The sequence below is a fragment of the Salvelinus sp. IW2-2015 genome, linkage group LG20, assembly GCF_002910315.2.
Source record: "Salvelinus sp. IW2-2015 linkage group LG20, ASM291031v2, whole genome shotgun sequence".
In the NCBI taxonomy this organism is placed as follows: Eukaryota; Metazoa; Chordata; class Actinopteri; order Salmoniformes; family Salmonidae; genus Salvelinus; species Salvelinus sp. IW2-2015.
Window position 1 is genome coordinate 38877746 of NC_036860.1, and position 23021 is coordinate 38900766.

Genomic DNA, 23021 nt, shown 5'->3' on the forward strand with positions numbered 1-23021 from the left:
GAGGGTAAGAACTGTTTTGGAAGGAGTAGATTCAGTTGTAAGTGAACATTTAAGAACACAATACTATGCTTTCTTAAATATATTCACAGATGGAACTAAGGACCCTAAAACTGGGAGGACAGGAGCAGCTTTTAGTGTTCCTGAGTTTAAGGTGGCAGTGACGAAAAGAGCTACGGACCATTTATCTGTTGACAGAATGAAGTTGTTGGACATAATATTGGCTGCAGAGTGGGTGGAGGAGGTGAGGGCAGACAGGGTATCATCTGTTCTGACTCCTGTGCAGCGCTAATGAGCTTAAATTCATGTGTGTCTCAGAGCAGACAGGATGTATTGTATGAGGTTTTGCAGTGCTTGTATAGGATGAAAAAGATGGGGGTATTTGTGATGTCCCTCTGTGCACCAGCTCATGTGGGAGTAGAGGGGAATGAGGRGGTGGATGTTATTGCCAAGCAGGCTCTTAAACATCCTAATGTTGAGATGGAATTGTCAATCAGTAAACCAGAGGCCAAGGGATTAATAAGAACAGTGGTTCAAAATAAGTGGCAAGAGTTGTGGAACAGGGAGAGAAAGGGAAGATACCTGTATAAGATTCAGGAAAAGGTGGGGGCAGGGAGGTCCTCAGGCCGAGAGAGAAGGGAGGAAAGGGTATTCACAAGGCTGAGACTGGGACACACAAGGCTAAATAGTACATTGAAAGTGGTGGGGAAACCTCATGTGAGGTGTGATCTGTGATCATTGTCAGGAGTCTGACAGTGGAGGATGTTCTACTTCAGTGCCAGAACTATGTGAGAGAAAGGGAGCGATTGTTATTAGATTTGAGGAGTAATTGGGTTGAAGAGCCAGGATTACGTGAACTGCTGGAGAAATCTTCAGTGGATGTAGTATTTAATTATGGAGACCTTCACTGTCTCTGGTCCACACTCCAGTCCAGTTGGTGGCGGTAATGCACCTTAACGTTGGTTGCCAACCGCTGTATAAAATCCACAGAAGAACAAGAAGTGCATGTTAGAGCAAAAACCAAGCCATGAGGTTGAAGGAATTGTGTCGAGGCACAGATCTGGGGAAGGGTACCCAAAAATTTCTGCAGCTTTGAAGGTCCCCAAGAACACAGTGTCCTCTATCGTTCTTAAATGGACAAAGTTTGGAACCACCAAGACTCTTCCTAGAGCTGGCCGCCCGGCCAAACTGAGCAATTGGGGGAGAAGGGCCTTAGTCGGGGAGGTGACCAAGAACCCAATGGTCACTCTGACAGAGCTCCAGAGTTCCTCTGTGGAGATGGGATAAACTTCCAGGACAACTATCTCTGCAGCACTCCATCAATCAGGCCTTTATGGTAGTGGCCAGACGGAAGCCTCTCCTAATTAAAAGGCACATGACAGCCCCCTTGGAGTTTGCCAAAGGGCACCTAAAGACTCTCAGAACATTAGAAATAAGATTGTCTGGTCTGATGAAACCAAGATGGAACTCCTTACGGTGAAGCATGGTGGTGGCAGCGTCATGCTGTGTGGATGTTTTTCAGCCGCAGGGACTGGGAGATTAGTTAGGATCGAGGGAAAGATGAACGCAGCAAAGTACAGAGAGATCCGTGATGAAAACCTGCTCCAGAGCACTCAGGACCTCAGACTGGGCGCGAACATGATCGAACATCTCTGGAAACCTGAAAATAGTTGTGCATTTGCAGGATTTGCAGAGAATAATGGGAGAAGCTCCCCAAATACAGGTGTGTCAGGCTTGTAGCGTCATACCCAAGAAGACTTGAGGCTGTAATCGCTGCAAAAGGTGCTTCAACAAAGTACTTAGTCAAGATATTTTTTTATACATTTGCTTAAATGTCAAAATGTGTTTTTTCTTTGTCATTATGGGATATTGTGTGCATATTGAGGGGGAAAAAACAAATCAACTTTAGAACAAGGCTGTAATGTAACAAAATGTGGAAAAAGTCAAGGGGTCTGAATAGTTTCCGAATGCACTGTAAATATATTTAAAACCAAACACTTTTAGACTTTTACTCAAGTAGTATTTTACTGGGTGATGTTCACTTTTACTTTAGTAATTTTCTATTAAAGGTATCTTCACTTTTACTCAAGTATGACAATTAGAAAATACYTTTTCCACCACTGAGTAAATACTGTTCAGAATTATAGACAAAAAAAACAGCTATTATTTCAGATGAGCTCCATGCACACAATCATGCCCATCATCAATCCAGAGCTTTGTCACTAGTGTGTGCTGAATATATCATGCTCAGGCCCAACATTCATAAACACACAACAACGAAAAACACTGACAAACACCATACACAGGTTGATTAAACATTAGGGTAGATTTATTTATCATATCAAAATATCAGTGTCATGATCACACAAACTAGGACATTCCTTTGTAATGCATTTTGTAGTTCCCTTCCTGTGTTTACCAGTATTTGAGTCCAGATTCTGGCCAATTCCAGGGAGTATTTGCCATGGCATACATAATTGGTACAGGAAGCACCTTAGTTCACTTGACATTTTTTATATTTTGTGCTACAGTATGAACATCCTAAAACCTACTTCATCCAGTGCAAGCCCTACACTAGTAGTGTGTGGAATTAACAGACCAATTGTGTTATTATTACAAAGTTATGCTGATAGTGAATGCTAGAGTGAGTATATCAAGCATGATCTTCTCTAACGCATATGAGAAACTAACTGCAGTTCAGTCAGACCGAGTATGTGATTTTTAGCTAAGCTTAGTGATGGATAACTCAGAATGGCCAAGTCAGAAATTTTTATAGATACTCTAACACCAGAGCCAAAAAACAAACAAAAATATTTCTGATGGAATGTTATCTGCTTCTGTGTTGAAAATCTGTGGTCATCTCATGATTACAAAAATGAAATACATTCATCTCAAGCTACAGTAATAGATCTTCCATCAGCATCTACATGATAATGACTAATACTACCTATATAACTTTACAAAGACACCACAGAATTCAAGAATTATTCAAACCTTAACCAAAAATCCACTAGATTTTTGTAAATTAAGGTCTGTGGCATTTGAAATTAGCATAAGAGGTGATGGTCCATGAAAATGTGATAATACAAAAACCATACAGGAGAAAGCATTTTGTTCAAATGCAGCAACACAAGGCAATATCCATCACATTATCCAGAAAAAATTAAGGCATCTGAATTTCCCTTGTGTACTTGAGTTCTAGTCCTTCTTTTTGTCCTTGACCTCCTCGTCATCTGTGTACTCAGTAGGTTCTTCTCCAGCTTTCAGAAGTTTGCCGACATAGTCATACTTTTCTGTGAAAGGCAGGAAGAAGAAGAAAATTACATCGAGTCCCTCAGAGACCTTCGCCAGACACAACATCAGAGCCATTATCAAGGACATGGTAATCACTGGGTGGAGAACAGCCTTGGCCCAGAAAGACTCCCATGTGTGGGTTTAAATTCACAGCACTACTCAATGGAATGTAGATGAAAATGTATCAAAAAGATTCATTTTGATGCAAAGTACTATTACATTATGCCCTGGCATGGCACTATGCTATTGCTTGTGATATAGCAAACTCTTCTATTGTTGCCAAGCCATACAACTGAAGAACACAGAGGAGTTGACTAAAGCACAAAAAGACTGGATCACATCAACACTAGCTATGCCCCGAGGCGCAATACAGAAATGGATTTTAAACACCAATCATTCTAAGCCATCAAAACTGTTCGGGGGCATGAAAAACTTGCACTGGGCCATCAATGTAAATAAGAATTTGTTCTTAACTGACTTGCCTAGTTAAATAAAAACATTTTGTTTTCAAAGACTATTGAGTGGTGTATGTGATGTTCACTGCAAGAGGTTCATTCCGCTTGAGGTAGAAGTAGAAAATACAGTATCAGAATTTAAACCAGTGTTTTGTAGCAACTTCTATCAACTCCTGCATCAACTCACGAGTGAACTGGGTCTCCCATTCGTTGAGGCTCTCTTGCTGCATGGCGTTGAGGTCCGAGAGGTCGTCGTGGGTGTCTTTCAGGGCCTCCTTCTCCAGACAAAACGTGGCCAGGCCCCTGGAGGCATCTTTACCAGCAAACACTCCATAGGGACCCTCTGGAAACCATCACACAGACATAAAGTTTGATTTGAAATTCAGCCAAGTATTTTATGAACTAAAATGTGATTGTGAATAGACAGGTTCTAATAAACTATCAGCGTGTATACATTGGCTGATGACTACCATTTTCTGAAAGTATGCAGTTTTTATTGTGTAAATTAAATTCCACAAGCTCTCCAACAGACATAGCTGTATTCTATGACAGCTTCAGCGATAGCCCCAACAGCAACCCCTTTTTTTATTTTTTTTATAGATGTTGAGGCTGACAGAAGGGTCAGCCTGAATCTGTGAATTGAGAACTAGCATTGCGCTCCAATAGGCCTCAACAAGCCTAACTTTGTGCAACCATCTGGTCTGGCTGAATTTAATTTTAAACCTTTGTGCAAGGCATTCACCTGTGTCAAACTATTTATTTTAAAATGGAATGAAGGCAACTGAAACACAACATCATAAACGAGGAGCAGCAATGAGGGACATAGACTATAATAGACTGAAAATATTGCAATTTATATATATTTTCAGGGAGGGCGTTCCTCAGGAGGGGTTGCGTGACAGTGCAGGATCAATCAACTCGGTGAGAGGTTACATGCCAACTAGGCTGACAACGTCACTAGCAGTTCGCGTGTTGTGAAATTCAAACCTGGGCAAATGATTCATGAATAAGAGAGAGGGGGAGTGGCGTTTTAGAATGGTCGCAGTTACAATGTAACAACTTAGTAATATACACACATACATATAATTAACAAATTTAAAAATAAAGTCGAAAGACCAGCAAGCCACTTGGCTACAGTTGCGCCAACCATTCTTTTAGGCGGAAATAGCCAAGTCCTTGCTCGACGGACAGCACATGAAAACAAACGTATTTACCTGGCCCGTAGAATTTCTTTCCTCTGGTTACATCGAACACCTTAAAATTGACAGCCATGAGAATTCTTGGATTTTGCAGCCCATCGTACGGTTGCAGCTCCGTTAACGTGAAATCTCTTTTCTTGAGTTTAGGCAGAGGTTCCTCGACCTCGCCCATATCTGCAGGTTTGTCTCCGCGGAAGATTTTGTACAAAAGAAATATACAGAGGCCAAGCAGACTCAAATTCAACGGGGAAGTAAAAATTTCTTGCAAAATTCCTGGATAAATTTCCTCGGCTCCCTCTGTATCAGCCATGTTTGTTTCACAATGCTTGGTTGGGACTGTACTGGGACATGAGGCTTTTCGAGGGTGGGATCAATGCACCAATCACAGAGACCAAAAAGACACTGTTATGCAGTTTTAACCAATGGGCTTCGTGTTGGAACTGTAGTTTTGAGAAATGTATTACTTAAGAAATAATACCTGAGAATTATCGTGTGACAACTCACGAGTCCCAACATAAACCATGATCTCATTAACTATGTACTATATGGACAAATAAGCAGAATGTTTTTTATGTAGGCCTACTAATAGCAGAAACTCATTGCACATCGAACGTTGCGACAATGGATGTTCTGATTCCTGGCAGGACACAGCCCTTGGGAGGAGTTGTCACACGATAGATAATACCTATGTTCGGGGGCATTCTTGCATTTATACACCGTTTTTGCCATTACAAAAAAAAGATTGCAGGTTTGAAACTGCAGTAAAAGTGCAGTATCTGCAGTCGACTGTGATATTTTGGACTAATTGGACTAATCCTAATTATTCTGCAATTACTGCGTCCAAAATACTTCACTGTAACTGCCGTTATACTGAAAAATTACTGTAGTAAAAAAACACTGTAGTAAAAAAACGGTGTAATTTTGGACGCAGTATTTGCAACATAATGCAGTTAGACTGCACTTTAACTGCAGTTATACTGCATTGTACTGCAGTTATACTGCTCTCTGGCTGCAGTCTTTTTTCGTAAGGATGGTAGTAAACTAAGCCTGCACTATTTTAAGAGTGCTGGTCGTTAGTTATTTTCTCATGTTTTGAGCCAGTCCTCAATTCTAATCATTATATTCATTCGACGTCGCTATTCTAAACAAATAATTGACATGTAGCTAGCTAGCAGAGGTTCAATGATGATGAGAGACAAGAACTACAATAAATAATGATCAATGGGCTTTGTGTTGGAACTGTAGTTTTGAGAAATGTACTACATCAATTTGATGCATATTTCACATATTCATCTATTTTATATAAAATGTTCAAAGCATAAATACATTAAAATCTGAATTTTGGGAGCAACTCATATGACCGTAATTCATTGAAGAATGATCATCTTGCCTGGTGAGTAGGGCATCTTWAAAAAAAAAATCAAACAACATTTAACTGTAATTAAAATTATTTGAAACATTTTGTGTTAAAAAGGGGAACTTTAAATACGACGTCATCGTAATGGTGATTAATGACATCACATCCTGTATATTTATTTATTTATTTAACCTTTATTTATTCTGTACAATGTCTCTCCTCTAAGTAGTTCCCCATAACAAAGCCTCTTGCAAGCTAACGAATGAGGCTGTGCCTGCCAGAAATGCATGTCGAGTAAGATTTGCCATACGATATAACAATGGCATAGACAATATACAGTACATGTTAGGGATCTTTCTGTAGCTTGTAATTTTAGTTTGTAGTACAATTGACGTTGCGTAAGCTGACAACAACAAGAGCAACCTCGAGTGGCTCAAACACTGGCTAGCCAGCTAGTTAGATAGCTCACTTTAACGAAATGTTCACATAAGATTTAGCTTAAATTTAKCTTAGTATAATCCGACTCGGTTCTCATTCTTCAATTTGAACACATTTAGCTGAGTTTGCCAAGCAGGTAAGTGTTTTGGTTTTAGAAAACGTTACCTAGCAAGTCATCATTAGCTAATGTAACGTTTGATGGCAAACGTTGGCTAGCTAGCAAATACTATTGCCACTGTCAACCTAGCTAGCGAACAGTTAATTCGCATTTTGTGTAATCTTTCAGGTCTGCTAATTGTGTGTACCATTTTGTTGATTGTTGAGCTCTCTAACGTTATCGTATTGGTAACATTACGTGTATTTTAACTACCTAGTTACACACCCATGCCCATTTGAACTTCTTGGAAATTGTTGACAGGAGCCACAAATGTAATGCCATGAAATGTATGCTGCTCTCTTGGAACAAATTCTGCTGTCGCAATTTATGATACAGTTGCCGTGTTCACATACTAGTCTGAACTAAGAAACTCGGAAATGTCCGACTTGCTAACTGGTTCAATGCAGCACGTGTATAACTACGACCTGTTAGTAAATCGGAAATGTCAGTTTCCTAGTTCCCGACTACCAGATTAACCCGTCATTCTGTTGGTGCTGTGGGTGGCTGCCACCCATTAAATTGAGTGTCACTTCAAATTAAAAATATATATTTTTTCAATTGGAGATTACATTAGGGACCAAGCTTGAACAGACAGTTTGATACCACATCTTACAACAGTTTTGTTTCTTCACGCAGCATGGGTTTACAGGCCCATTTTACTAGCTACTTGCTGCTGAATAAAATACGAATCGTATTGTCTCTCTTTCTGTTGCACAGCCTTTCAGCATCCTGGTCTACCCCTCTCCTGCTCCTGCTCCTGCTCCTCCTCTCCTATCTCATCTTGGTCCTGTGCAGTATGACAATGCGTGTGGATGCCAAAGTAGTTATGCTTGGGAAGGAGAGTGTAGGCAAGACCAGCCTTGTAGAGAGATATGTCCACCATCGCTTTCTCGTTGGCCCCTACCAGAACGTGAGTATCAGTTAATTTCCTAGGGCAGTGTGTGATTCCAACTGGATGTGTGGGGTGCTCTCTCTGCTTGTGTGTGAAGATTCTTTCTCAATATTTGACTTGCTACATTTTTTTTCTTCGATAGACTATTGGGGCTGCATTCGTTGCCAAACCAATCCAGGTGGGAGACAAGGTGGTTACCCTGGGAATATGGGTGAGTGACGATGACTGATGTCATCCTACATAAAATACAATGGCAAATACATTTGCATGAGTCTCTATATGCTTTATGGCACTGTCTGGTGAATTATAATCCCTGGAAAATAAATTAATGAATCCATCGTAGCCTGATATGGGGTAGCTACTGGCTATGTGTGGATAGACTATAAGTGATTCCTTCTCTGAAACCCAGGACACGGCTGGATCAGAGCGCTACGAGGCTATGAGTAGAATCTACTACAGAGGAGCCAGGGCTGCCATTGTCTGCTATGGTAAATCCTAATCCCCATGGAATGACACTGTCAGTAGCACTCTGTCTAGGCTTATTATTGTTTACATTTTTGTCATTGTCTACGTTTTATTTTTTATTTTGCTTCTATGGAGTTCTTATATCCGAAATGTTTCATTGAGGAAATTCTTGTTGAGAGCAATTAACGTTTCTGCATGTTGTGAATTGTGCTCACGTGTCATGCACTCATATTTCCCTCATTGGGGGAATTTTCATRGTTTGGAAAATATCTGATGAGGCATTTACCACAGTTGATGACTCAATTTGTTCTGTTTCTTTTTTAGTTGTAGCTGGTTCTGTTTTTAGTGTGGTTTTTATGGGCTGATTTACATTGCAATAATACTATCTAGTAATAGTAATAGAGAATATTCTAGGTTGAATATACTTTTATAACTATGAAAACATATCATGTTTTAGTCAAGTTTTGTGTTGTCATTGATCTTTATTTGTGTGACTTTCGCTCCTGTAGATTTGACAGACACCAGCAGTTTCCAGCGAGCTAAATTCTGGGTGAAGGAGGTGCAAAACTGTGAAGAGGTTAGAGACCCTTTTAATAAAACACAACTCACTTTCCATGATGGGTATTGCCCTGTATATTATCTTATGTAACTGCTCACAATTTCTTCTATGACCTCCATTGAAGCACTGCAAGATATACCTGTGTGGCACAAAGGTTGACCTGATTGAGAGTGACCGGGGCCTGCGGCAAGTAGACTACCATGATGTTCAGGACTTTGCTGATGGTAAATTGCTATGATAATCATCATGACTAACTCCCACTTAATCACGGAGTCTGAGTGTCTTACCAGACATCAATCAATCAATCAATCAATCAAATCTACTTATAAAACCCTTTTTACACTGGCAGATTAGTATAAGGACTGGCTGTTTTAGAGTAGTTTATGTTTATTCTTTCAACATTCTCATCTACAGAAATTGGGGCTCAGCATTTTGAAACATCCAGTAAAACAGGCAACTACGTGGGTAAGTGACACCTCATATGGTCAGTTCATTTCAAATCTAGTGTATAGTCTCATAAAACTACATTTCCCAAAAATGCATCAGTGCAGCAGTAGACTCATCTTCTCTTTTAACCACATTCCAGATGAGCTGTTCCAAAAAGTTGCAGAGGACTTTAATAGCATCTCCTTCCAATTCATGACCGGTGAGACTTTGGCTCTCTTCTTAGATATTGCATCTATAGTTTAGCTGTCTGTGTACATTTAGTCTGCAATGGTAGTATTACTGTCATGAATTGTCATTCTCAATCTCTACTGTGGTGAATTATTGCTCTCCTGAATAGGTCTGGTTGACACTTCTCTGCTCTCGCTTTACAGAAGAGACAGGTATTGACTTGGGTCAGAAGAAGGACTCTTATTTCTATTCCTGCTGCCACAATTAAGCCTTTACTGGTAGACAGCGGTCACTTGCCCTAAAACCAACCTGGAAATGTTGGATGGATGCTAGACAGTCCACCTGGAGCCTGTTCATTTAAAATCAGAGAAAGAAAGAGAGGAGTCCAAGCAGTACTGTGTTTTTTTGGTTGCTTTTTTCAGTTGTGCCATAGAAGGCTAAATGCTCACTGCATTTAAAGGAGTGCTCATAATGATTGGACTTCCCCTCTCTCAGGACAAAATACCTGCCAAGGGGGATATCGGAATGAAGCAGACAGGGAAATGGCACTTCAACCCCACTTTTAAAAAAGCCTTGTTTTCCTTAGTGTCTATCAACTCACCTTAATGCCACTACACACTTCATGCAAACAGAGCAACGGAGCATCGCATACGATCCATTCCCCAATTTTTGCCAAACAAAAATATGTAGAACTATGTGTGACAACTACTCTGTCGCTGCGTTTATGTAGTTGGATAGAAGTGTATAGGGCCATTTAGGGACAGTTCAAAGTTTACTGGGGTGGGGTTAGTTTGTCCAACTCGAGGTGTCAGAAAAAAAAATGTACGACCACAAATAACTGTGTTTAAAAATGTGGATATTGACTTTGCCACTTCAGCATGGTTTTGTGGCACAGTCGATGCACTACGATCAGAGCCGGCTGCAGACAATGCTCAGCTAGCTAGAAATCTAATTTCAAACAGTTTGACACTATAATTATATACAATATATGCAACACATTTTCCACCAATAGGTTTCTGTGCCAATGCACCACACAACCCATAAGCGAAGCATACCCATTTCAGACGCTTCAAGTTCATGGTTTGTGTTTTCAACACCACAATGAAATATACTGTCAATCTCGACAAACAGAACATAGGCCTAGATCCTGCCCTACCTTGCAGGCCTACCCAGTATCGAAGGCTTGGCTTGACAGTCTCCAAATGTCATTACACTTTTTGGTGTTAAACAGATGTCTCTTTCCATTCATCAAATGGCTGCTGCACAGTTTGGATGCTGGAATTACATTTAGGATGAACGTGCGCAGGTAGCCTACAGGATACTTTTGATTAAAACATTGTGACTGGTTGTGTTTATGCCACACATAAAATTCAATACATTTTTAAAAGTTAAATGACAAATATTTAGGCTACATTGAAGCGTTAGGTTCTAGGTGCGTGAGGAATCTCTTGAGGCAGAGCACGTGTTAAGCTTTCCCTAATAACTGGGCCTGCTGGGAGCATATGTGGCCACATTTTTACGACTTGGGAGGATGATGATCTGCGACAGACAATGCATGTCAGTATCAGAACTTAAAATACAGCCAGACTGGCCTGCTACTCTGCCGTTCTATACCTAATAAACAGGCGAGTAGACCCACAAGTGATCCAAATGGAATGAAACATTCAAATCACAGGGCTTTTGCACCATTATTTAAATAACATTTTCACTGCAGTTTATAGCCTAGAGTAGAATTTTGTACTTGAAAACAATAATGCAATATCTCATTGCATTGTGGTGTTATAGGCTAGTCTATGTAGGATAATTGAAACATAATTGTCCCTGAACCAGATGACTAGGGGAGCTTTTTGAGTTGCGTGTCTCATTTCTTCACAGTTCTTTCATGCACAATGACCCACCTGGCCTCTTTGCTGATAGTGAAAATTGGTGCAACTTTGAATGATTTTATCTGTGGTATGATGCTAGTTAGCCTATTGTAGATCTGGAAAAATGATCCACCTAGTGCTATTGTCACTATGAATGGTGGATAGAAGGCAGGATAGACTGGTATACTATACTGACCTGTGGTATAGTAAAAGTTAGCTCACGGAAAAGCGTAGTGCATAAGAGAAGTACCAAAGCAACTTGATATAAGGGAGGCGCATGCAAGCAGATGAGGACATTTGTCTAGGATGGAAGAAATTATATAGTAAAACCTGCAAAGGGACGAATGTAAACCCGGGAAAAAACGCACTACCCTGTGCCCAATAAAAACAACCCTCCCAAAAGCAAAAATAAATAAAAAACGTTAGACGACACTCCCCAGTAAATCTCKAACTTTCCCTTATATAAATGAATTATGCCAATGACATGTATAGCTTTTATCCCATAATCAAATGCCTTGAGTGATTGTGCTTCTTTTTAAGTACTTGATTTCAATGATCATTCTGTGGGTTTTGGGGCTTTAAACTATAGACTATTTTCATTGTCTACTCTAGGTTGCAATGGACTTGCCATTCTATGTACCTGCACATTTATTGTCATGTAACATATATTTTTCTTTTGTCATAAGCTCTGATACAGTTGAACGTATATAGAATGCACCAACACAGGAACAAGTTTATGGGTAAATGTTATAAGAGAGTTACGTCGCCATGGCTAAAAGTACTAGATAATGCCATTGCAATAAGAAACCCTATATACAGACAGCTATGTGTAGCTAATGTACAATTTAATATCCAGCAAGTCACTAACTTAATGTTTTACGGACACCTTATCAAACCGTGGCTGACCATTGTCGTTACTTCACACACAATGGGAAGTTTAAACTGTCTGTGAATGTATTGTTAATGTTTACACTTTGAGACACCTTTGACCTTTTGAGACAGTCTAGCTAATGGCTGATTTTTACTTGATTTTACCAATGTGTGTTCAAATTAGCTTAGTTAGACCTACTATTGAATTTGAGTGCAAAGATAAATGAGAGGAAATACTGAAACCTCACTGAGGTTTTTTCTCAGTCCCACTGAAGTTGTGCATGTAAGAGACTAGTAGTAAGCAGCAGCAATGGGCCCACAGGCTGGTTTTCCCTTGAGTAATGAATCACATATCCATCATTAGCGGTGCATAGCAGGCTCCATTATAGTTTACACACGCAGCATCTTCTATGTTGTCACTCCCCAAGGACGCAGACCTGGTGCCTGAGAAAGAGGGATAGTTCACATTTCATTTTCTGAATGGTTTACAGCACTCTTGTTATTAGAAGGTGCAATGTGTACAAGCACGAAGCCAGAGTTTGTTTGCAGTCCCACATCTGTCTGAGGCCTTGTAGATAACATGCATATATTTCCAACACTACAGGTCCACAGAGTCTGCTGATATGATCATTCATTGTGTGGACTCCAGTGACTGTGTTTTCTAGCATGTTGTAAATTGGACAAATAAAGATTCCATTTCTGCAAGTCTCTTTGTTAGTGTGTCTGTGTGACACTTACAGTACATTAGCCTCGTCAACCAGACTGACCGCTGGACACAATATTGTTTAACTTCAGTATATCATATACAGTTGAAGTCGGACGTTTACATACACTTAGGTTGGAGTCATTAAAACTCGTTTTTTAACCACTCCAGAAATGTCTTGTTAACAAACTATAGTTTTGGCAAGTCGGTTAGGACATCTACTTTGTGCATGACACAAGTAATTTTTCCAAACAATTGTTTACAGACAGATTATTTCACTGTATCACAATTCCAGTGGGTCAGAAGTTTACATACACTAAGTTGACTGTGCCTTTAAACAGCTTGGAAAATTCCCGAAAATTATGTTATGGCTTTATAAGCTTCTGATAGGCTAATCATTTGAGTAAATTGGAGGTGTACCTGTGGATGTATTTCAAGGCCTACCTTCAAACTCAGTGCCTCTTTGCTTGACATCATGGGAAAATCAAAAGAAATCAGCCAAGACCTCAGAAAATAATTGTAGACCTCCACAAGTCTGGTTCATCCTTGGGAGCAATTTTCAAATGCCTGAAGGTACCACGTTCATCTGTACAAACAATAGTACACAAGTATAAACACCATGGGACCACGCAGCCGTCATACCGCTCAGGAAGGAGACGCGTTCTGTCTCCTACAGATGAACGTACTTTGGTGCAAAAAGTGCGCATCAAACCCAGAACAACAGCAAAGGACCTTGTGAAGATGCTGGAGGGAACAGGTATAAAAGTATCTATATCCACAGTAAAACAAGTCTTATATCGACATAACCTGAAAGGCCGCTCAGCAAGGAAGAAGCCACTGCTATAAAACTGCTATAATAAAGCCAGACTACGGTTTGCAACTGCACATGGGGACAAAGATTGTACTTTTTGGAGAAATGTCCTCTGGTCTGATGAAACAAAAATAGAACTGTTTGGCCATAATGACCATCGATATGTTTGGAGGAAAATGGGGAGGCATGCAAGCCGAAGAAAACCATCCAAACCATGAAGCACAGGGGTGGTAGCATCATGTTGTGGGGGTGCTTTGCTGCAGGAGGGACTGGTGCACTTCACAAAATAGATGGCATCATGAGGCAGGAAAATTATGTGGATATATTGAAGCAACATCTCAAGACATCAGTCAGGAAGTTAAAGCTTGGTCGCAAATGGGTCTTCCAAATGGACATTGACCCCAAGCATACTTCCAAAGTTGTGGCAAAATGGCTTAAGGACAAAAGTCAAGGTATTGGAGTGGCCATTCACAAAGCCCTGACCTCAATCCTATAGAAAAATTGTGGGCAGAACTGATAAAGCGTGTGCGAGCAATGAGGCCTACAAACCTGACTCAGTTACACCAGCTCTGTCAGGAGGAATGGACCAAAATGTACCTAACTTATTGTGGGAAGCTTGTGGAAGGCTACCTGAAACGTTTGACCCAAGTTAAACAATTTAAAGGCAATGCTACCAAATACTAATTGAGTGTATGTAAACTTCTGACCCACTGGGAATGTGATGAAAGAAATAAAATCTGAAATAAATCATTCTCTCTATTATTCAGACATTTCACATTCTTAAAATAAAGTGGTGATCCTAACTGACCTAAAACAGGGAATTTTTACTAGGATTAAATGTCAGGAATTGTGAAAAACTGAGTTTAAATGTATTTGGCTGAGGTCTATGTAAACTTCCGACTTTAACTGTATGTGAGGTGAAACAGGTGTGAGCACAGCGGTCAGTTTTATTAACAAGGCTAACAGTACACTGAGCAACTGCTAAAGCCAGTTGCTATAACATAAGCACCTCTAATGTGGATTATTATCTACCCCAGCCCAATGCAATCATTTGTTAATTGTTATTACAGTAAGATTGCGTTTAACTTAAATGTACCTTCTGAAAAATAACAATACAAACTCGGGCCAAAATCATAATGCCAAAAACAGTTGGAGAAAAACGTTCAGATCATGTAATTGCAACTTAGCTTTTTCTTTATTATGTACAAAGAAATACAACACCTTTCAATCTCCTCACAAGGCAGAAGGATATTATTGAACTCTCAACAGTTACATTTTGAACAGATGAATTACACATGTCTGAATAAGGCAGAGAGGGAAGGGAGTCCGAAGCTAAGAAGCAAGAAAGCAAAAAAAACAACAACCTTTGTTACATGTGTATGAATGTATATAAACAGTGATACAGCCTCCCAACTCTTTGTGCATTATCAGACAACCCTTCAAAGAGGACGGAGGGGTAACTGACAATGTAGAAAAAGATATACAGCTCATTATCGTATCACAAGTTCCAAAGTACTGTGGTGATAGTTGGGAGTTTCATCTCCCTACTCTTCCGATTTCTGACTCATGTGATGTGACCAGAAATGACCCTCGACCTCCTCATACTGTGCTATCATAGCCTACTATTATCTGCTTGATGACTGTGATATTGTTACAGCAATATAAAGTGTTATTTAACACATCTGTTGACAGCAGCTCAACCAACAACCAATATGTATTAAAGTTGAAGTGATCTTGTTTGTTAGACAGGTTGATGACAGAGCTGAGACCAGAGAACGCATATCTTCTGGCTCTAGACTTATTTGAAGGTCATGTTTTTTTCATTAATCATATTTAGCTTTTATATACAAATGTTATGTATATACATATTACATACGATTTTGGAAGGACAGGCACAAATATTCTTCCAACAGATGTATTAATCAGTTAGGATCTTATATCTGTGTTGTTAAAAATCGTATTTGTTTTAGTGCTATTAAAATACAATTATGAGTTACTGTATAACCTCTGGGTGAAGATGTTCAAGTCAGGCCATGACGATGGTGCCTGTATCTCTATATTGGAGCAACAGCAGTGGGCACCATGGCGACCTTCACAGTACAGTATATGGATAAGAAGGGACCGAACTGTTTCCTACATTTTTCAAATCATTAAAAAAACTGGTTGAATTTCTATTCAAATGTAAGAAATTGCACATCTTTGCACGATGAATTAAAACTAAGCCAGTTAAGTTTTAATACATAAAGGCTGCTAGAGATACTTCGACATGACTAAAGTTACAAAATTGGGCGATATTAAGCACTACAAATATTGCTTATTGTAAAGGCATGATATACAAGCTTCAGAAATGGAAACACAACATTCCCATAACAGGGAAATGGCAAATCCACTTCATTCTGTTCTATGGCCCTCCGGGAATCAACTTCACCTCCCTTCTTTCACAGAAACCCCAAAACTGATTGACTCAATTGAAAAGGCATAAGTAAAGATGAAAAACGGACACAACAAAGACAGCGAGACAGAGACAAGCTTCAAGAGGGACAAAACACATAGCAGAGACAAACATACTGTAGTGAAAGCATTTTAGCAGGGGAACACACCAGATCTGTCATTTTTAGTGCTAAACCAAAGGCAGGAGTATAGCCTTTCAAATAGGAAGTATGGATGATATAAAGAGACACAGCAATGCCACTACTATAAATCAGTCCCGTCTTAATTTGTGCGTTATAAAGTTCTACATAAATACGTCATAGAGAGTATAATTCACACACAAGAGCTAGCTATCTTAGTGATAAGGTTACGTCAAGCAGCTTACTCAACAGCTGAGTACAATGGCACTTTCACATTGAAGGTTCAGTTCAGTTTCTAGACAAAGCTCCACCATGTGAGGAAGCTTGTGTTCAAAGACCTACAGTACAGCCAACTGCACTCAAACAGATATCAGTACAGAAGAGCTAATGGCGATGCAATGCCAGGGTTAGGGGGGAACGCAAAGTGCTGTCATGGATTAGGATTTGGGCATGTTCAATATCAAGCCATCTCCTTGATGTACTACCCACATGTACTAACTAAGCAATTTGACTGTATGTGTATTGTCTAGGTGTCTGTATCATTTGGTGTGGTAAGGCAGAGGGCAGCAGAGACAGTAGATTAATGATCATCAACAGATACGGATATAGACTGTGCACTGCACAACAATGACAAGGATGAAAGGACTGGTTGATAGTGTGACTAATAATTTTCATGGCTGACGTACTCATTTCACAGCATTACTCATTTGTGCCATGCAGGAGAGTTGCTTCAGAGAGAAACAGAGACAGGCTCATCTAACACACTATAGGCTACTTGCTCATGAGGGGATATCCGTGCCTTTGACAGCACTGTACCGCTTCTCTTCAGTCTCCCCTTTGAAAAAGATGACCCTGCAGATAAGTTAGTTGCTGTGTCCTCCAAGAGTAGGTGCAGAAGTGTAAACATGTTCTAAAACAAAAACCAGCAGCTTCGACAATGAACCATGAAGAGATCCAAATGGGCCTAGCTATATGAATACAGTTCCCATCATACCTCATTGTGCCCTTAAGCACAGATCCAGGATTAGTGTACCCACCCCAAACCGTAACCTTGACTATTAGGGGGAAAATGCTAGACGTGACCACAAATCAGTGTCCAGGGGCAACTCCATCCTACTCCGTTTCGACACACCAGCTCCAGACCCCATTGTAACATCCTGCTATTTCTCGGGGGTCTGACTGAACAAGGCGGTGTGTGAATACACAGATCTATAAATCCTCTGGACAAGAACATATCCTTATATACAAAGATGAGTGAATCTACATGATGCTGAGCTCAGGCCCACCCTCAAGAACAAGCAGGTAGCCCTTCTCCCACATGGTAGACCTTCAGGACAATCACATGCTCACTGGACAATAAGAACAGTGATTGACAGGGCTATTCTGTAGTTTGGCTGATCAGTGTACATGTCCCCTCCCCCTGTATGGACTGTGTGGAATGATAAGCCACCATGCAGAGTTGTTGAAAAATGATGTCTTTACTCCTCTTCTTCTTCTTCTTCCTCCTCCTCCTCCTCTTGTTCTTCTACTTCTTCTTCCTCCTCCTCATCCTCTTCATCTTTCAACTCAAGACCCTCCATCTCACCATCCTCCAACTCTCCCTCCATCCCCTCTCCATCCCCCTCTTCACCCAAAGGATCCTCAATTTCTTCTTTCTCATCTTCGTAGGAAGAGATGGGTGAGTACTGGGGAAGGAATAGGTGAGCGCTATCGGGGGCCTCAGAGCTGGGTAGAGGGGTGCTGATGGGGCCAGAGAAGGGACCAGATATGGGGCCAGATATTGGGACAGAAAAGGAGCCAGAGATTGGGCCAGAAAAGTGACCAGAGATGGGGCCAAAGGAGGGGCCAGAGATTGGGCTAGAGATGGGGCTAGAGCTAGGGAGAGGGGGGAAAGACTCAGACTCAGGACCAGGGCACGGCTGGGGGTCCCCTGTCCCTGTGGTAGTGACTGTAGCAGCAGCACCAGCCACAGCAGCACCAGGGATAACTACGCCAGCCCCCAGGCCCGGTGAGAGAGCACAGATGTCGGGTAGGTGCTCCCTGATCTCCCCTGGCTCCAGGGGGTCTGGTCCACAGGGGTCGTGTTCGCTGCAGGACAGCCGTCCGTCCAGCTTGGAGATGAAGAGCATGCCGTCGCGGTGCAGTGTGCAGTAAGAGCTGGGACACATCTCACAAAAGGAGGCTGCCTCCTTACCACACAGGTCACACTGGTGCCACGGGCACTCCCACCGACCTGCAGCACAGAGCAGGGAGATTGATACAGTAAATCAGACAAGGGCAGTCAGACACAACTGCATCAACAGTAACACAGAGAAGTAATCAGCACACTGAGACTGCTAACCAGGAATCTGACAGACTTCAAACAGTGAAAATGCATGAAATATGTCATGCATATCATTCTCAATCACACAAACCTACAGTAACAGAGGGGAAATAGAACAAACCACTACAAGCTATAATACTACGATATCATCTCCTCTGACAGGAATCTAACTGTGCCACTGACCTGCAGGCCTCTTGGCGAGGTTGAGACAGTCTGCGTGGTAGACCTTGGGACAGCCTGGTCTCTTACAGGACACAATCTGTCCCCCATCCCCACAACTGAAGCACTCATCCTCCCTCTCCTTGGTCACCTCCATCTTGTTCTTCCGTTTAGCCAGGACCTTCTTCTTCAGTTTGCGGCCCTTGTCATCTGCTGGAGGGTTGTTCTGGGGAAGGACGACGCGTCAGGATGTTGAGAGAGACACAGAAACCCAAACTGAAGATGGCCCATTCAAATATCTCATTCCCGTTGACATGACTACTATTTTGACTACTGTATCACAAGGATTGGATTTGTGGAAAGAGAATTTAAAATAGCTATCATGATTGTTTCTACTATTGATGTATCTTATTCATCCTGTGGATGAATGTCATCAATAACAACATCTGGTTCCAGTGTCTCCTCTCACCTTTGGCCGAACTCCTAGGAAGCCGCTGCAGTTTGGAGCTTCACATTTACACACAGTCTTCCCATTCCCAAGGCACTCCAAGTTGTAGTTGAAAGTCAGCTCTGTGTCTGGAGACAGACAAAACGACCCATAGAGGACCGATATAAACCAGTATCCACAACAAGTGATGGAGAGATGAACATGAACTGCTGATGGAATAACCTTTGTAATTACAGTGTAAAAAATGTGTTTTGTAAATACACTAATTATGGCCTACTTTGCCCTCACAGTGGTAAATATTATGCAACTTCCTTTTCTTATATACCTGGTACAATGCTACCCTTATACACTATATATACAAAAGTATGTGGACACCCCTTCAAATGAGGGAATTCGGCTATTTCAACCACACCCGTTGCTGACAGGTGTATAAAATTGAGCACACCGCCATGCAATCTCCATAGACAAATATTGGCAGTAGAATGGCTTTACTGAAGAGCTCAGTGACTTTCAACATGGCACCGTCATAGGATGCCACCTTTCCAACAAGTCAGTTCATCAAATTTCTGACTTGCTAGAGCTGCCCCGGTCAACTCTAAGTGCTGTTATTGTGAAGTGGAAACGTCTAGGAGCAACAACGGCTCAGCCGCGAAGTGGTAGGCCACACAAGCTCACAGAACGGGACTGCCGAGTGCTGAAGCGCGAATCGCTTAAAACTCGTCTGTAACACTCACTGTTTCAAACTACCTCTGTAAGCGACGTCTGCAAAATAACTGTTCGTCAGGAGCTTCATGAAATGGGTTTCCATGACCGAGCAGCCACACACAAGCCTAAGATCACCATGCGCATTGCCAAGCATCAACTGAAGTGGTGTAAAGCTCGCCGTGGAATCACGCTTCACCATCTGGCAGTCTGACTGGTGAATCTGGGTTTGGCGGATGCCAGGGGAACGCTACCTGCCAGAATGCATAGTGCCAACTGTAAAAATTGGTGGAGGAAGAATAAAGGTCTGGGGCTGTTTTTCCATGGTTCAGGCTAGGCCTCTTAGTTCCATTGAAGGGAAATCTTAATGCTATAGCATACAATGACATTCTAGATGATTCTGTGCTTCCAACTTTGTGGCAACAGTTTGGGGAAGGCCCTGTCCTGAATGCCTCCATGCACAAAGCGAGGTCCATACAGAAATGGTTTGTCGAGATTGGTGTGGAAGAAATGGCCTGCACAGAGCCCTGACCTCAACTCCATCGAACACCTTTGGGATGAATTGGAACCCCGACTGCGAGCCAGGCCTAATCGCCCAACATCAGTGCCCTTACTAATGCTCTTGTGGTTGAATGGAAGCAAGTCCCTGCAGCAATATTCCAACATCTTGTGGAAAGACTTCACAGAAGAGTGGAGGCTGTTATAGCATCAAAGGGGGGACCAACTCCATATTAAAGCCAGTGATTTTGGAACGAGAATGTTCGACAAGCAAGTGTCTACATAATTTTTGTCATGTAGTGTAGTTCTCCTGCCAATGCCTATATAATGAAAAGTGTTGCCAAAAACCAAAGCTGTAATATAGCACAAACTCCTTAAGCCAAAGCTCCGCTCACCTGCAGGGACATCTATGAGAGTGAAAAGCCCCACACGTGTGTCTCCATTCACCGTCCACTTCTGTGTCTCACAGTTGGGCCGGCAGCTGTGGTTCATGAAGCGGGCCTGGTTCCCTTTTGGCCCAGCATCAATGATCCGATCCTAATCAACACACCGACATGGACAACACTGTTCAATCATCATTACTTTTGGGTGTCTTTATGATACCATGCAAAGCAGATGCAATTTTCTGAGATGAAATACAGAAAACCAAAAGAATCCCCTCTCTTGAATGATAGGGCAAAATGTAGCTTTCTGCCTAAATAGACATACCCAAAAGTAATAATTTTTCATAAGATGGCCATAAACATAAATGGTAATGCTGCATAATTTTAGAAAGGTGTAGAACTCACCCCTCTGGTACTTTTTTAAACAATAAATAGCTGAGGTGTACTCACTTTTGAGGGCCTAAGCTCAAGTACATAGTACAAATAGTAGAAAGAGGAGGAAGGGAAGCGCTACTAAGGTATATTTTGGTAGACAGTTGTATTTTTATGATAACATAGCTACAGTATTTCACTTTTTAATGTGTATAGTATTGCTTACTAGGTGTGTCCAATCAATTTTGTAACCACTCCCTCTTCTAATTAGGGCTAATTGGAAAAGCTGTTCAAAAGAGGACATTGTATTATTTTTTTGTACTCCCTGACGAAGGCCATGCAGCCGAAACGCGTCAGATTTTTAAAACTTTGTTTCTATTGAACATGCCATAACTAATAAAGGCATTTTAATTAATTATACGAAGAGTGCCTTGGTCCTCCTTTCTTTTTGATGACATAGTACAAATATTATGAAATATAAAAAATTATAAATATGACAGGACTGCCAACTTTTGAAGAAAGCTTGGGAGTGAGATTTGCTATGTGAATTTCATTACCCCTGGCACAACCCCCAGATGAAGACTGGGTGTCCTCCCCCAGGAAAATGTTCCTAATTTTATGCTAACTTCCTGCAATTCTACGTATTTTGACATGGCATAGGCCTATGACCAGGGTGGAAAAGTTTAAAATAAAAACCACAGGTCAGATATATTCAGGATGCTTTCAACATTAAATGAACACTAAAAATTTGATGACTTTGTTTCTTTGAGATTTTTTGGGGTGGGGGGAATAAAATTTAAAGTATGCTGATATTTTTTTGTTAACATATTTGTAGGTGGTTTGACGCAGACAGTAATGAAATGAGATAGGGAGACCGGCAAATTCTACAAATAGTGGGAAGGTTGGAAAAAGAGATTGATCCCTGTTCTCATGTGACAAATTACATTTGATTTCTGGAGCATTTAATATCCAATAATATGACTTATTCAAAACTGTCCATGAATGGCTGCATTAATACATAGCCTCATACAATTAATTTTCAAAAGACACAAGTAATCATATCAGATTTCAAATATGTGATTACAGTGTCAAAATTGGGAAGAAGTGTAATAATAAAATAAGTGGGGAATAACAGTAGTTTTCTTGCTGACAAGCCACACTAATTACCCTATATTTTAGCCCACTGTTAAGAATGAGAATTGTTCCACTGATCAGACTAGATCAAGTAAATACTGTAGATAATAAAATCTCCTGAAGACAAAATTACATAAATCTGCCCCTACACACTAACCAAATTATTGGTATAGTTATAGTCTAGAATCAAACTTTCACTTTTCGGTTCACAGTCTGTTTGACAAAATTATTTTCATAGTTACAAATCAAGTCACCCTACCAAACTTCCCTGATAAAACATACTGTAGGTCTGTCTGCTGCCTTTTCGTTGTAATAGCCTAAAAGGCAATGCATTGTCAATCTGACGTCTGCATTGGCAGTGCAGCATTTATGGCGATACGGCCTCTGCAGAAGTCAGGGCATTCATACTTCTTGCGCTTCGCGAAACAGCACAGAGCTGTTGAGCAGAGCTGTTGTGAAGGAAGTTGTCAAGGAAATGAGTTTGTGTTTCAACAGGACCTCCCGCACCCACCTACCGTCAACCAATCATGCCAATGCGGAGCTCTRCAGAGCTATAAGAAACCCTCCGCATTGTTACCAAATTTGGGAGTTGTACGGCGATGCGGTATGGAGCTAAATGTGGCCTCTGCATGTCTCCAGAGGATCCGCGATTGCGTCACACCATCCATACGGAGCCTTCGACCTCATTTTGGATCAAGCATAAATTAGCTTTTATCCTAAATGCCAATCACCAAACGAGGGGACTAATGCAAGTG

The 23021-nt window shown here is 41.1% G+C and overlaps 3 protein-coding genes across 3 annotated transcripts in view; 1 reads left to right on the forward strand and 2 right to left on the reverse strand.

Moving 5' to 3' along the window:
- Positions 1–2662: 2662 nt before the first annotated feature.
- Positions 2663–5293, reverse strand: LOC111980171 (membrane-associated progesterone receptor component 1). The gene is made up of 3 exons (XM_024010837.2): positions 4961–5293; positions 3934–4089; positions 2663–3290 (listed from the first exon to the last, which is right to left on the reverse strand). Exons 1-3 carry the CDS (start codon positions 5253–5255, stop codon positions 3196–3198), a joined length of 546 nt encoding a protein of 181 aa, XP_023866605.1. The 5' UTR covers positions 5256–5293; the 3' UTR covers positions 2663–3195.
- Positions 5294–6488: 1195 nt separating this feature from the next.
- Positions 6489–9811, forward strand: LOC111980170 (ras-related protein Rab-24). The gene is made up of 9 exons (XM_024010836.2): positions 6489–6876; positions 7615–7807; positions 7932–8000; positions 8199–8277; positions 8764–8831; positions 8938–9037; positions 9228–9278; positions 9400–9459; positions 9632–9811. The coding sequence occupies exons 2-9, from the start codon at positions 7694–7696 to the stop codon at positions 9694–9696; spliced, it is 606 nt and encodes a 201-aa protein (XP_023866604.1). The 5' UTR covers positions 6489–6876; positions 7615–7693; the 3' UTR covers positions 9697–9811.
- Positions 9812–14845: 5034 nt separating this feature from the next.
- LOC111981370 (histone-lysine N-methyltransferase, H3 lysine-36 specific-like) overlaps positions 14846–23021 on the reverse strand; it is a 36596-nt gene continuing 28420 nt past the window's right edge. Inside the window, exons 19-22 of the mRNA XM_024012601.2 lie at positions 20773–20914; positions 19199–19305; positions 18754–18955; positions 14846–18480 (exon numbers count right to left, since the gene is read on the reverse strand). Coding sequence (XP_023868369.1) covers positions 17726–18480; positions 18754–18955; positions 19199–19305; positions 20773–20914 — 1206 coding nt within the window. The 3' untranslated portion in view covers positions 14846–17725. The remainder of the gene's footprint in view (positions 18481–18753; positions 18956–19198; positions 19306–20772; positions 20915–23021) is intronic.